Genomic DNA, 14294 nt, shown 5'->3' with positions numbered 1-14294 from the left:
ACTGATACAATAACATGTCTAGTTTTTTTTATAATTTTTTTAACAAAACCTAACAAAAAACAACCCTGATGGAATAGCAAAACCAAAGTTATCTACTATACTACATTTATCGCTTTTTATACTATATTCCGATAACCAATGGATCGTAACTAATTTTACTTTCTGTTGAATGTTCTATATTAAGTTTTTATTTGCACTAAAACTGATGTTTAAGAAAACTTATGCAGTAGTGCTCAATTTAATTCTATAAAATGTGTGTTATATACGATAAAATATAATGGGTTCAATTGTTTTTTGTACCAGTTAAGATAAAATAAAAACAACAAAACCATAGAATTAATTCATAGTTCTATGATATCTGTCAGTAGCGATATTATTGAACTTTTGATACATTTCATTCAGTAACCACGTGTGTTTATTTGATTATGAGGTTATCTTTGTAAACTTGTTAAAAGCATAGTTATATAAAGTGAGATTGAGAGTGAGTATTGGATTTTGAGCTCAAATGGCTACATCCTTGGCAGATCAACTTCAACGTTTGAAAGTCCCAGAGACATCGGTATTAATAAGAGATAATAAACGACCATCTCTACTTTTTAACCCAAAAGAAGCTGCTACTCTTTCCAAGGAGACAGTCTATCAAATTGGCTTAGAAGGATTGGAGGAATTGATCCAAAAGAATGAAGTATTCTCACAGTTCAAACATACCTTATTCCATGAAACGTCTAAGAGTTTTGAAAGATCAGTACAAACTGCTGAAATTAATGAAAAGCTGAATAAATCTTTGAGACGGATGCTTTTATCGATCTCTCCGTATTTTCTGTTTAACTGCTCTCATAAAGTATTAGAATGGTTAATATGTAGATTTTCTATACATGAATATCTTAGAGATGATTTACTCATGTTATGTTTACCATATCATGAATCAACTATGTTTGTTAGAGTCTTACAATTGCTCAAATTTAAAGACAAAAATGACAGTTTTTATTTTCTTAAAAGTTTCCAAAAATCAGGAACTCATTTACCAAAACAATCTCTTTTGAATCATGCTGCTTCAGATATCGGATTTTTAAAGTATGTGACTTTGTACCTAAAAGATTTGCTTAAGGTTCATAGCAAACATGAATTACTATCTGTAGCAATAAATTTTTATTGCACAGTATTTACTGGAACTTTAGAATATTTAGATAATATAGGTGAAGATCTTTTGTGTCAAATGCTTCCATTAATAATAAAAGGTTTGAATTCCACAACTGCAGATTTCTATGCAGCGAGTTTAGTTGTAACAGTCAGACTAGTAACTAAAACCACTTTATCAGATCATCTTATAGACAAACTGGTTGAAAAAATATCAGAATTTTCAGTTTCCAATTTAAAAAAAGAAGCATCTTTAGTTCTGATAATTATTTATCAATCGCAGGAACATTATAAACATATACCATCAACTGCTGTTAACAATATTTTAAATATTCAGGAACTACCAAAAATATTGAATAATTTACAATCTAATGGCAATTCTATTTATCCTTTTTTGAAGAGATTTATCAGTTGTTTCACTTATGAAGGTGTTAATAACGATGAAAAATTATCTAGAGATGTTATGAAAGCTTGCTTAGATCTTATAAAGGTGAAGAATACATTTGTTTTTACAATTTTAAGGTATGTATTCAATTATTCTATATTTATATATTCATGCTTTTCAAAAATACTTTATAATCATTAAATACCATAAATAAATTAGCAAAATAGAATGAATAATTAATTGATTTGGTTGCTCCAGCCTTTCCCAAGTGCAAGATCTCTGTAACAGAGGAAGCTAGTGATACAAGCCTGATGGTATATTGTGTTGCTAATTTGTTGCTTCCCCCGTGGTTTATTTGCAGTAATAAGTTACAGTAGCCAACTATAATATCTGGGTTTTATCTGTAGGGATAGGTTTCTGCATTTTTTGACAAAACTGCTATAAAGCAACAAAATATGCTGCTTAGTTCGTCTCACTAGCTCGTCTCTATACTGAGATATCACAGTTCGATACCGTAACTTCACAGTGCAAGTAGTCACGAGGGTGGGTTGTATTGTATTACTTTTGAAGGAGATTTTTGACAAAAAAATGTGTTTTTCTTAGTGTATCACATGACTTATTCAGTGATGTGGTTCTGTACTATAAATCTAGACTTAATTTTTTGGGAAATGTTTTTTTGGCACAAGATGTTTATCCTCTGATAGTGCACAGACTTTTAGGTTACTTCAACTGAAAATGTATTAAATTGGATTGGATGTCTTTTAACTCTTTTATAACACAAACTGCATTTTTACAAAAAACTATTTTTTCCGACTTTAAATAACAATTTTAATTACTGCTGTAACAAAAAACCCTGATATTACCATGAGATTATTTATTATTTAATTTTCCAGGTGTATTTTAGATGCTGTGAATACAAAATTGCAAATTTCTCCAGAAGCTCAAAATTGGTTAACAGAAATAATTCATTCAATAGAACAACAATATCCTACTCCGTTCGATAAAGCAGTTCACAAAATTTTATCCACATCTTCAGATAAAAGATCGGTAAAAAGACGAAAGTGTCTATCAAAAATAATTAAAAATTCTGTAATATATCGAGGCAAATTTGAACTTTTGGAAAAACTGTATCATCCAAATCCTGCTATAAGGGGTGAAGCAATAAAATTATTATGCAATAATTTTGACGACCTGAAAGATACTGACAGACAATTAGTAAATAAATCATTGGTAGATAAACTAAATGATAATGATGTTATGGTGGTAAAAAACACCTTGGAAATTTTGAAAAAATGTGATGCTGTTGATAAATGCGGTATAAAAAGTGCACTAATAAACTTAGCCAATAAATATCAAAAAGATAAATCCGGATGGGGACTTATTTCAGATAATGTAGTGAATTTATTAACATCTCTTTATGAACCAAATGATTGGGAAGTTTTTATATCTTTATTTCCGTTTTTATTACCTCAAACATCTAAAAATATGTCAAGAGCAAAGAAAATATTGGAGACTCCCTTTATAGCTAAGAACAACTTGTTTAAATTAGATTTACAGAAATTGAAAAATGCTGACGAAGAAGAAAGTTTTGTTACATTGTTGCTTAACACTTTATCTAAGAATACTGATGTTGAAATTGTCAAATCTCTAATAGATGTCGTAAAGAAAAATGAAACAGTAAATTATTCATTTCATAAATATATTTTAATTCTATTATTGAGTACAATTTTACCACAAGATTCCAATTTAGAAATTGCTGGTCAAGTTTTAAACATTTTCTCAACACTGTATTATTCTTCGAGTGAAAAATTTGAAAAAAAGGCATCTGTTATTGGATATATACAGAAAGCAATTGCAGGGAAGTTTCCTATGCAAGGATTTTTACAGTGTCTTGAAAAATTTATATATAAAATTAAAAAACCAGACATCGATTTGAAGCAGAGAGATTTTTCAATAAACAATCATGAAAATGATTATTATATTAATATCACATGCTTGTTATTGGATAAAGAAGAATATCTTAAGAAATTTTTGAAAGCAAATTTTCAAAATTTCAACGAAGAAATGGAATTTTTCCTTAACGTTTCCGTAAGTGGCAATAGTCATTTATATACCAATTTCAAATCAAAAATTCTGAAATATATTGAAAGTATATTAAAACAAAATTTAGAAACTGACGATACCATCACTATAAACAATTATTTAATAGTTTTATTATTAGCTTTGATGGCAGATTCAGAGGAGAATCTTCGTAAAACAGTCATACATATTCTCACTATGTTAATCACGATGTCTACCCAAAAGGAAAACCGATACAATCCATTAATAAACAGTTTAATCAAACATAAAGAGGAAATCATAATTGATAATCAACAGATACCATCAATAATTTTTAATACTTTAGATCCTTCAAACACGAAAGGTAAAAGAAATTCGAAGGATTTGAATTTTATTAGAAACGATTTATTTAGTTTATCCTGTCGTAATGATACTCCAGCTTATTTAAAGGCTACAATCTTATGGGCATTTTCATTGATAGATACATTTGAGTCTCTAGAAGAAACAACCGATATGGCTCTTAACATATTAAAAAATAATTCAATTGAATTAACGTCTTTCAATGCGAGAATAATCAAATTGGTAGTTTCAAAAATAAATTCTCAAGTTATCGGTCGATTGAATATGGATTCTAAAACTTGGAGACTACTGGAAACTTTTATCAACAGCGATAAAACAATTATTAAAGATAGTGAAGATACATTATCTCTTTCCTCGCTTACATTAAACCAATTGAATAGTGATACATTTTCTTCTCTCGAAGACGAAGTTGTTGTTAAATCAATTCTAAAGATAATAATAGAACTATCACTCACCACTCAGGATTCAGAAGTAGTTTTTCTTATTAGTAGAATTTTCAAGCATATAGATCTAAACGCTGAATGGATTAAAGAGCATTTAGTCAGCATGAGGGATGTACAGTCTTCAAAGATTGACGAAAATAAAAAGAAAAGAAGAATTGGTATTGTACCCACAGTTGATATTTTGGATACTTTTGAATGGAAAAAAGGTAATTTTAGTAATTAGTTGTAATGGTTAACTAGAAATTTTTGAAACCGTTGGTGATATTAGTTGCTTTACAATTGCACAATTTGGGCACATGGGTACGCTATGCTTAGGCTGGCCATACGTCCCGTTATTTTAGGCTTTTAGGATTGTCCCGTCGGTTTACGAAAAGTCCCGTTTATTTGCCAGTAATACGATAATTTAATTTATTCAAGTTTTATAAAAACTGTTACTGATGAATAACATTTCTTGCCTAAAGACACTTGTCCAGATCTTCATTAGGTACGAGATTCAATTTTCAGAATCAGTGAATTATTTAAAAGTATAGATAAACAACAATATTACACAAAAAAATTAATTCCTTGGATGAAATATGGTTTTATAGCGACAGAACTGTTCGTAAAGCCTGTACAAATGATAGTTGCAAATGTAAACATGCAAACAGTGTAATTGTGTTAGATAAAGCCTCCTTCATCATTCAAGACAAATTCTTCCAAAGAAGACACATAGGAGTTTCTACTTGAACGAGATTCATATACAAAGAAGCAGAAGTGTTTAAAGTTCAATCGGATTATTATGGTCCAACTAAAAAAAACAGACAAGAACTAATAACCGCTGAGAAACTGATAATAAAAAAATGTTCAAACATTAGCATCGAAAATGTCATAAATCACGTAATCGAAAACAAATTTCTGCAATATGTACCAGTTTTAGATAAACTTGTAATTGATTTAAACGACTGTGTTTCTGAGGAATGAGGATGAATGTGATTCTAGTGATCTACAATAAATGTATTGTAGAATTTGTATTATAAATAAACAGCACAGGGGAAATATTTTGAAGTCACAATTTCAGAATTTTCCTGAAAATAGTCTCAGCTATGAAGTTTAAAACTTATTCCTCAGTATAATTTTCCTGTATTAATACTTCTAAATGTTCTTGATTTTAAGTCTCTTCTCTTTTAAAATTAGTTTTTTTAAAAATTTTTGAAAGATCGATAAAAAATTGTCGTTTCGACTTTCGACTCTCAAAATATTTTAATAAAGTCGAAATGTCACTTTTTTATAAATATTTCAAAAATTATAAAAAAAACTAATTTTAAAATAGAAGAGACCTAAAATCAAGAACATTTAGAAGTATTAATATATGAAAAAGTCTAAGAAATTGAAGAAATTTTCCTGTATTACATCTATATTATGGCAACAAAAACCAAAAATGGTGTTAACAATTTTTTCCACCAAAGTTTTTTTAGTTCCATGAGAAACTTTCATGAAAAAGTGCTATGTAACTTTCACTCTAGTTTTCAAGTTACAAATAAAACTTCAAAGCAAGAAATTCATCTTTGTATTTAATTTTACTGAAATTATCTTCGCTTGTTATATTAAGTACAACTCTGTACAATTCTTACGTTTGTAAGCCGATTATGGTTTTACAAAGTGAGAACATTTTCGCTATTTGATGACCGACATTATAACGAACATACTTGGTATCTGAAGATGATATTAAAGTATTGAAACTGTGTTTAATATGAAAGTAATTGTAATAAATAAATTTGTCCCACTATTTCTAAAGTCAATATAAAAAATTTGAATTTTCAGGAGTGGCTGTATTGGAATTCATTCAAGATAAGAAGAAAATAAGAAATATAGAATGTGTACTTCCAATATTTTTCGATTTGCTTAAACGCTGTTTAGATTTCGATGAACAATCAGCTGTAGAATACCCCAAACAGCTTCTTCTGGCTATAATCCATCAAAGTTGTATGAAACTAGATGGTGTATTACCTGAAAATCTCTTCAACGTAGAACTGATCGTTCAGTGTATTAGGGCTTCACAAAATCCCCAAACTCATCATCAGGCATTATTGGTTTTAGCTTATACTGCTAATCTACTACCCACTCAAGTGTTACATCATATGATGGCAATTTTTACTTTCATGGGATCTTCGGTATTACGACATGAGGATGCATATAGTTTTCAACTTATTTCAAAAATTATAGATACAGTTATTCCTATTATTACCAAAGGTGATGGAGAAGGTAAGATATATCTGAAAATAAAATATTTTTTACGCTATTCGAATACTAAATAATCATTATTTATTGATTTTAAATTAATTTAAACTTTTTTTAGTAAATACAAGATGTGATAAAAAATTTTTATAACAACTACTCATACCCTTATGTATTGAGAGAACCAATGACAAGTTTGTACTCGTTTCGGTTCATCGATCTATTATTATAGCTGTTTTAGATTTAAATGTTTGTACAAGGTAATGAAACATTGTTTTCATTAACATAAAGTGGTAGGGAATCTCACGACATGTTAAAATCTGTCTATCTCTAAAATTTTCAATGGAAAACCTGTGACTGAGCTCACCCAAAAAGGTTCATTAATTAAAGTCAAACATTGAGGTTAATATTTTCTTCAATTGTCAAGTTGAATAACTCTCCAAGGAGAGACTGAAACGTTTCCGAATAGATATGAAAAGAACGAGAAAAGGGCAAACAGCCTTCTTCTTCTTCATGAAAATGCACTGTGCCTCTTTTCATTAACCAATTTTTGGGTATTTTCAATTTTCCTACCTCGTCACATCTATCTTAATAACTAGATTTAATTCTGTGCAACTATTGGTGTTATTTTGACTCCAGATATTGAGAAGGCAACAACATAGCAGATGAAAGCCGGAGGTGTTTGTAAATAATTTGCTAGATAAGAAGAAGATCAATTCCAATTTTGTTATTTTTTTACTGTTTTCAATAAAATGATTAATCAAATTTTTTTATCACACCTCGTATATAATGTGGTGAAAGATTCTCATATTTCATGTTCGAATAGATGAATGATTTATGGTTATTTTAAATTTTTATTATTAAAAAAAATATTAGGGTATTGTTTTTGTAGAGATGGGAAAACCAAATGACAAGACTATGCAACTGAAACAATTTCCATTGAATTTTATTTAAAAGTGTCCAAAAAACAATAAATTATTTTAATTGCTTGTCACAAAAGATTGTTGATATGTGAGAATATTTTTAAATAAAAACATTCATATCACAACAATTTTTTTAGTTTCTGAATATAGTTGTACAGAATATAATATTTTTTTGGGAAAGGGTAACTGGTTAATTTTTAAATATAATATATTTTTGCATTACATAGATTTTAAAATGAAATTTCCACTTTTTTACATCTCTTATTTTGTTTTAGATATTCAAGTACATAATGTAACAAAAATTTTAAGAATATTCGTAGATGTGATACTAGATGTACCAGAACATAGAAGAATTCCTCTGTACAAACAACTATTAGAAACTGTTAATGTCAAAGAACACCTCTATATATTTCTACTTCTACTTTTTGAAAGTCAAATTAAAAGTAGTACAATCCAGAAGAAAGAAAAAGATGCCGTTCAAAGGAAGCTCGATATAGGAGCTGATATATGCAAAGAATTTTCTCCTTCCATTGTTATTTATAATTGTATCCGTTTGCTACAACATTTAAGCAATTTGCCAGATGAAAAACAAGACAATATAGAAGTAAATGGTAGGTCATATAATGCAGACTATTCTTACGATTTTTCACATAGCGGCCTTTCTTACATGTTCTTCCTTCATTTTAGCCCGTTGATGTTTATCGTTGGTTAGTCGGGATCAATTCAAGTTTATTGTGTCCCCTTTTCTTGTTGTGATACTGGGGATCCTCAGTGTTTACAGCTGATCTATTAATCCCACTCCTTTTAACTATTTCAGAAAATGCGATGACTGTAGCTACCAGAGATCTTCGCCTTCTGAATCATACGCTCCCAAGATATAGTGCTCTGGAATTCTGTATGTCTCACGCTTCTAGAAAATATGGATAGGAATTTCATCCTCTGTGGAACAGAATTTGCACCTTGCATTCCCTGCTAAGTATTCAGATGTCTATTGAAGTGACAGTGCCCCAATAGAACTCCTATTAATATTCGTAGGTTAATCTTACCTCACCTTACCAATTGGCACTACAACGCGGTGTCAGCTTTGGCCTATTCGATAATTAACCTTCACCATCTTTCCAAATCTTCTCTTGTATAGGTTGACACATTCAGGAGATCTTCTCTAGTTATAGCTTCCCAGGGGTGTCTTTGCTTGTCTCAATTATTGTAGAATGTCCTAATAACTGATTCTACCCTCTTCTTCAGTGCTTTGTTTATTGTTTTGTAACTAATACTACAGGAGCTTTCAGATTCTATAAAGTTTTAGCTGCCCCCACTTTATCTGTCAGCTATTTTGTTCCCCTACGCTCCAGTGTTTCCTGGAATCCATTGCAGGGTAACTTTATTTTTCATTCTTAGCTTGTCTAGGCGTTCTCAAACAAATTATGCTCTAAATTTCCAATAAATCTAAACATTTCTGTAACTAACTTTGATTTTATGGAACCATTGGCCATGATGCTACTATTACAACGTTTCTATAACCAAATGATAGTCTTCAGAGTCTATCTTCGCTCTCTGAAGACCATAACTTGATTATAGGAGCGCGTGTCAGAAATTGTAATTGTGTTGGTGTAGTGGTATTCCTATAGTTTACTAAGTATGTATCTTGTATATCCATTAAAGACACTATTATTGTCAACATACTGTAATGTTTTTCTTATTTATTTAAACTGTTTTAATAGTGGGGTTAATTTATACACACGGTGCTTCTTACTTACCTAATTTATCTATACATTCATACTAAACACTAAACTACTCGTTAAGATTTAACTATTCACTAAACTATGCACAAACTTACAACTAAACACGTAATTTATTTGAATCACCGTTTGGTTTACTTGTTTATCCAGATGTGTTAGGGATAACATCAAATTATTTATTGATTGATTGATAAACAAGTGCCTATTTATACAAATCAGATTTCTCGATAATTCAGGTTCTAGAAAGTAACCAAACAAAAAGGCCTTCCTAGAAATTTTTTCTATAAAACCGTCGTATACGAAAAATGGGGGCTGCAAGCCGCATCCGTCAAACTCAAGATTCTATTAGCATAATAGAACAGGGTCGGCTTCACAATCTACGTCAGTAGACGAGTTCATAACAATAGTTTATTAAAAGAAAACGTTTTTTCTGTAAATTTAGTTCATGAAGTAATGAATTTGTAACTTAGAATTGCATTTATATATGATGAAATATACAAAATTACTCCAAAGAAACATATGATATCGGACCTTACTTTACTCTATGATTAATATATGGATACATTATGTTTGTTAACAATACCGTTATATAGTAATTAAATGAGGATTTTGTGTATTTTTTAGGCGAAACAACCCCCAACTTATCTTCTTTCTCTCCCAAAGATTTTCGTCACTACAAATACCTAATCGTCAAGTTTACAGCCAATCTTCTAGGATCTCACAGTTTCGTGAAACAAGTGGCTGATTTAAACGAAGAAGAAGAACTCAATCTGGAACCGTTATTTAAAGAGATTATTATCAGTGTTCTTCAATATATACAAAGAGTTTCAAAAATAGTTGAGAAATTTTCCAATACACCTCAAGTGCAATATTGGAAAGTACTATTGCATTTGAATTACGATATTTTAGATAGTGTTAATGCACTTGTAACACCACAAATGTTTCTGTTAATTACTAAAGGGTTATTAGTCCATAAATTACCGACAGTGAAGAAGAGAATATTAGAATTGCTGATTAATAAATTGCAATATAATAAAGAATTTTTCTACCATGAAGAAAAAACGGATTTGTATTCATTAATTCATCCTATTACATCTATTATAGAAGGTAAGCTTTATACATAACGGTAGTATAATCAGCAAACGTTATTATAAGTTTTTGCGTTAATACTGTAGCAAGTAAATGTATTCTTCTTTCCCCTATAACTTGTCCTTCGTCTAAATGATTATCCAGAATATTCTGGTATTCTAGAATTGTTTTAACTAACATAGTAGTTTTTGTCTATATCATTCATCAGTTATCAAATATTCTACCCTTATTGATTTTATTGAATTACATGGCAATATAATCAGTAAATGTTGTCATAAGTCAAGTTCTAGACTATTATTCTGTTATCAAACATATTAAAAGTGTTCGAATACTGCATCCGAAGAACATACGAGCATGAGAATATTTGCAAAAACTAGATTAAATGTAAAAGATGAGATAAAAATACAAAGTTGAAATTTTAGAAAAATTTCATAGTGATGATTCGATCAATGAGTTTATATGGAAATAAGTGTTTGATCTCATTTTTTTTTAATAGTGTAAGTGCATATTGTCTTATATTACCTATATTTAAGTCATTTCAGTTTTTAATCCTCATATTCAAAATTATCTTTCTCCTAGTCATTTGATTCTTTCCACTTCATCTGTAGTTCTTATTATATCTTTTGCATAAAATTTATTTTCATTATATTAAAGTTTTGATAATTTAAGAATAACATTTATTATTAACATTTAGGTGGTAAAGAAGAAGAGGGCGATACAGAACAAGAAACTGTTATTCAAACAAGTTTGTTGTGCCTCAAGTTGTTGGTAAAAACTCTAGCACCGGAAGAACCAGAAAAATTCGTACCAATTCTAGATTTCGTAACAGGATTATTGATGTCTAAGAAAACCCAAAGTAATATCCAAGCGTCGGTAGTACTTTGTTTGGCCGAATTATGTGTCAATTTAAAAGGTTTTGCTATTGGCAGCTTACCGGATTTTATGCCCGCTCTCATTAAGATTTTAAAAAGACAAAAACACTGCGAAACCCACAATATGTTGATAAGAAGTTTAATTACTACTATCGAAAAGATTTTGGATAGTATGCCGTTGTTTCTAAGTCCCTATTTAGAGAAATTGTTAACAGAAATAACTCAATTGATATCCACTTGCACTAATAATGAAGAACACAAGGTAAGCATATGATTAACATCCTAAAAACCTAATTAAATGATTGAATATCTGTTATCGTCTCAAATTATCCCACCTCATTAATCATCTGAGAAAAAGGATAGGACAGAGAGACTTTGAAGGATATGAATTCAGTTTTTGTTACCTTTTCCTCATCAAGAACTAATATTAGAAATTGATTTGGAGAATGTCATTGTCCTTCCTAGTATGTCATTTCGAATGATGTTACGGTGTTTGTCTTCCTCCATGCACAAACGGCACTTCTGGTCGTTCGTGATGCCCACTATGTAGAGATGGTAGTGTCTGGTTAGAAGTCCGAGCACTAGTCAGATTTCGCGCCTGTTTAATTGGAGCAGTTGTTTGGTGTGAGACGCACTATATTGACCTTCGCTTGTCTCATGCAATGATGTCTCTATCCATCACTACCAAGCCCGCCTTGCGAGTAGAACGTTCAGAGACGCGATGCCACACCAAGTATGGGCTCTGGACCCATCGGTGGATTCGCCGATCCCAGTCTGGCGAGTGAGTCCGCTTCGTCGTTACCTTTGTTTCCCGAGTGACCGGGCACACAAACGAGCTAGAATCTGCAGCCACCACTCACCAAATTCTGTGGGACTCTCCAGCACTAGCCTAGAGCACACCTTTTCAGCCGTTATAGCTTGTATGGCAGCTCTACTGTCAAAGCAGATTGAAATTAATGTGTTCCCTCGGCGTCGATTAAGTATCGCGCGTTCGCTTATTTTGGGGTGTCTTCCGCAGAAGCCTGCTGCGGCCAAGCCATTTCTCCTGGAGCCATCTGTGTACCAGGCGGCTCCATTATTCAAAATAGCGGGCATGGAGTCACCATTCCACTGCTTCCGCTCAGTGGTGTATGCCTCCAAGCCCTTATTATCCACGGTCGTAGGCGTCATTTGGTCGCCGTCGATTGGGCATTCACCTGTGGCCTGCGTCCAGATTCTTGCATGGTCAGTTGATCCGCCTGCAGTTCTTTGTGGATGTTCAGCCTGTAGGCTGTCCACATGGCTTCGAATTGTATCGCTAGATCCAAGGGTGGACGTCTAGTAGGACTAGCCCTAGTTGGGGCCGTACGCAGTCGCACTTTTGTTTTCGCTTTCTTTGTACAGAGCCACCACAGGATGGCCCCATAGATCCTTATTCAATAATCCATAAGTATTAAAGTCAGATATCATTTCATTCATGCCTTCAAAATAGTCCTTCTTATTCATGAATTTGGAGAATATTTTATGAATCAGGAATATCATTGTAATCTTAACCAACTTATAATTAATTCACTAGATTCCCACTTCACAAAAACTTTTTATCGGTAGTGTAAATAATATATATAAAAAAAGGAATTTGTCAATAACCTGAACATTATTCATCAATGTTGATTACATTTTCAATGTTATATATCAAAAAATATATATCCAACACCTTGTAACATGTAAGTGGATCCATTTTTTAATAAAATTTTGTTTTATTTTAGACACAAGCATTCTCCACAAAATTGAGCAGCGTAAAACAAAAAATAGGACATTCAATACCACTCAGGATGCTGCTACCTACCGTACAAACATCTTACGACGTTTTGTTGGAGAACAAATGTTTTAAGGCCATTACTGTTCTCTTGGATATACTAGCGGAAACTATTTCCAATACTACCACATCTGATCTAAATAGTAACTTGAATCAACTAACAAACCTCTTTTTCTCGATCCTTAAATTTCGTACTGAAAATCTGTGTTCTGCCGAAGATATCGAAGATGTGGAAACTCACATTATAAATGCCTTCACAGTACTTATATTGAAATTGTCGGAAAATACTTTCCGGCCCTTATACTACAAACTATATGATTGGGCTGTAAGATCCGAAATTAAAGATGAGAGATTAATAACGTTCTACAGTCTTTCTAGCAGAATCGCGGAATCTCTTAAAAGTTTATTTGTTTTATTTGCAAGTCATTTTATCAATAATTCTGCACAAATATTAGACGCTTGTAATTTGAGTAAAACTGAAGATCTTTACTTTACTGATGAAGAAAAAAACGTCATTTTAATAGAGAACATATTAAAAACTCTAAACTCTGTATTTTTGTACGACAATCAGAAGTTTATAAATAGAGATAGATTCAATATCCTTATGCAACCATTGGTAGATCAACTGGAGAATCCATTGGGAGGTTTAGATGTGCTTACCAAACGAAATACTGAATTAGTAACGCCTTGTTTGGTACATTTCTCGGTAGCCGTTGCCGACGATGCGTTATGGAAGCAAATCAATTATCAAATTTTATTAAAAATGAGAAATAATACAGCTAAAATTAGATTAATAGCGTTGCATTGCCTTACGGAAATAGTAAAGAAGCTCGGTGAAGATTTCCTTCCGTTGTTACCGGAAACTATTCCTTTCTTAGCGGAATTACTCGAAGATGAAGAAGAAGATATCGAGAAAAACTGCCAGAAAGCCGTACGGGAAATGGAAGCTGTTTTAGGGGAATCGTTACAAAAATATTTTTAGTTTAGTTACTTTAAATGAATGTACATATATTTTTTATTATTTGTCTTGAGTATACACATGTAAGCAAGGAATTTTCAGAAATGTAAAAGAAAATCGCCATTTTGGAATAATCTAGCGCATCAAATGAGCGGTTCAGTATGATGTCCCAACCACAGTGACCAATTATCTAACAATTTATCGATGGCTAATGTTAATCTTACGTTTTAAATTTTAACTGAAATTGATAGTACAAAAAGACTTTGAATGGGTCTGGCATTTCAAAAAAAGAACAAAATCAATCAGTTTATATGAACGAAA

The 14294-nt window shown here is 31.4% G+C and overlaps 1 protein-coding gene across 1 annotated transcript; it reads left to right on the top strand.

Annotated features, from left to right (window-relative positions):
- Positions 1-363: 363 nt before the first annotated feature.
- Positions 364-14271, top strand: LOC130903588 (HEAT repeat-containing protein 1 homolog). The gene is made up of 7 exons (XM_057815784.1): positions 364-1659; positions 2416-4589; positions 6184-6624; positions 7796-8131; positions 9884-10366; positions 11043-11482; positions 12966-14271. The coding sequence occupies exons 1-7, from the start codon at positions 506-508 to the stop codon at positions 13995-13997; spliced, it is 6060 nt and encodes a 2019-aa protein (XP_057671767.1). The 5' UTR covers positions 364-505; the 3' UTR covers positions 13998-14271.
- Positions 14272-14294: the final 23 nt, after the last annotated feature.

This window comes from Diorhabda carinulata, chromosome 2 (assembly GCF_026250575.1).
Source record: "Diorhabda carinulata isolate Delta chromosome 2, icDioCari1.1, whole genome shotgun sequence".
Classification (NCBI taxonomy): Eukaryota; Metazoa; Arthropoda; class Insecta; order Coleoptera; family Chrysomelidae; genus Diorhabda; species Diorhabda carinulata.
The sequence above is the reverse complement of the archived record's forward strand: the minus strand, read 5'-3'. Positions and strand labels throughout refer to the sequence as shown.

Excerpts from the sequence above, each read along its gene's own strand:
- LOC130903588 (XM_057815784.1), top strand. The coding sequence starts at position 506 with ATGGCTACATCCTTGGCAGATCAACTTCAACGTTTGAAAGTCCCAGAG. Across the intron at positions 8,132-9,883 it reads AGACAATATAGAAGTAAATG|GCGAAACAACCCCCAACTTA; the intron begins GTAGGTCATATA and ends TGTATTTTTTAG. Across the intron at positions 11,483-12,965 it reads CTAATAATGAAGAACACAAG|ACACAAGCATTCTCCACAAA; the intron begins GTAAGCATATGA and ends GTTTTATTTTAG.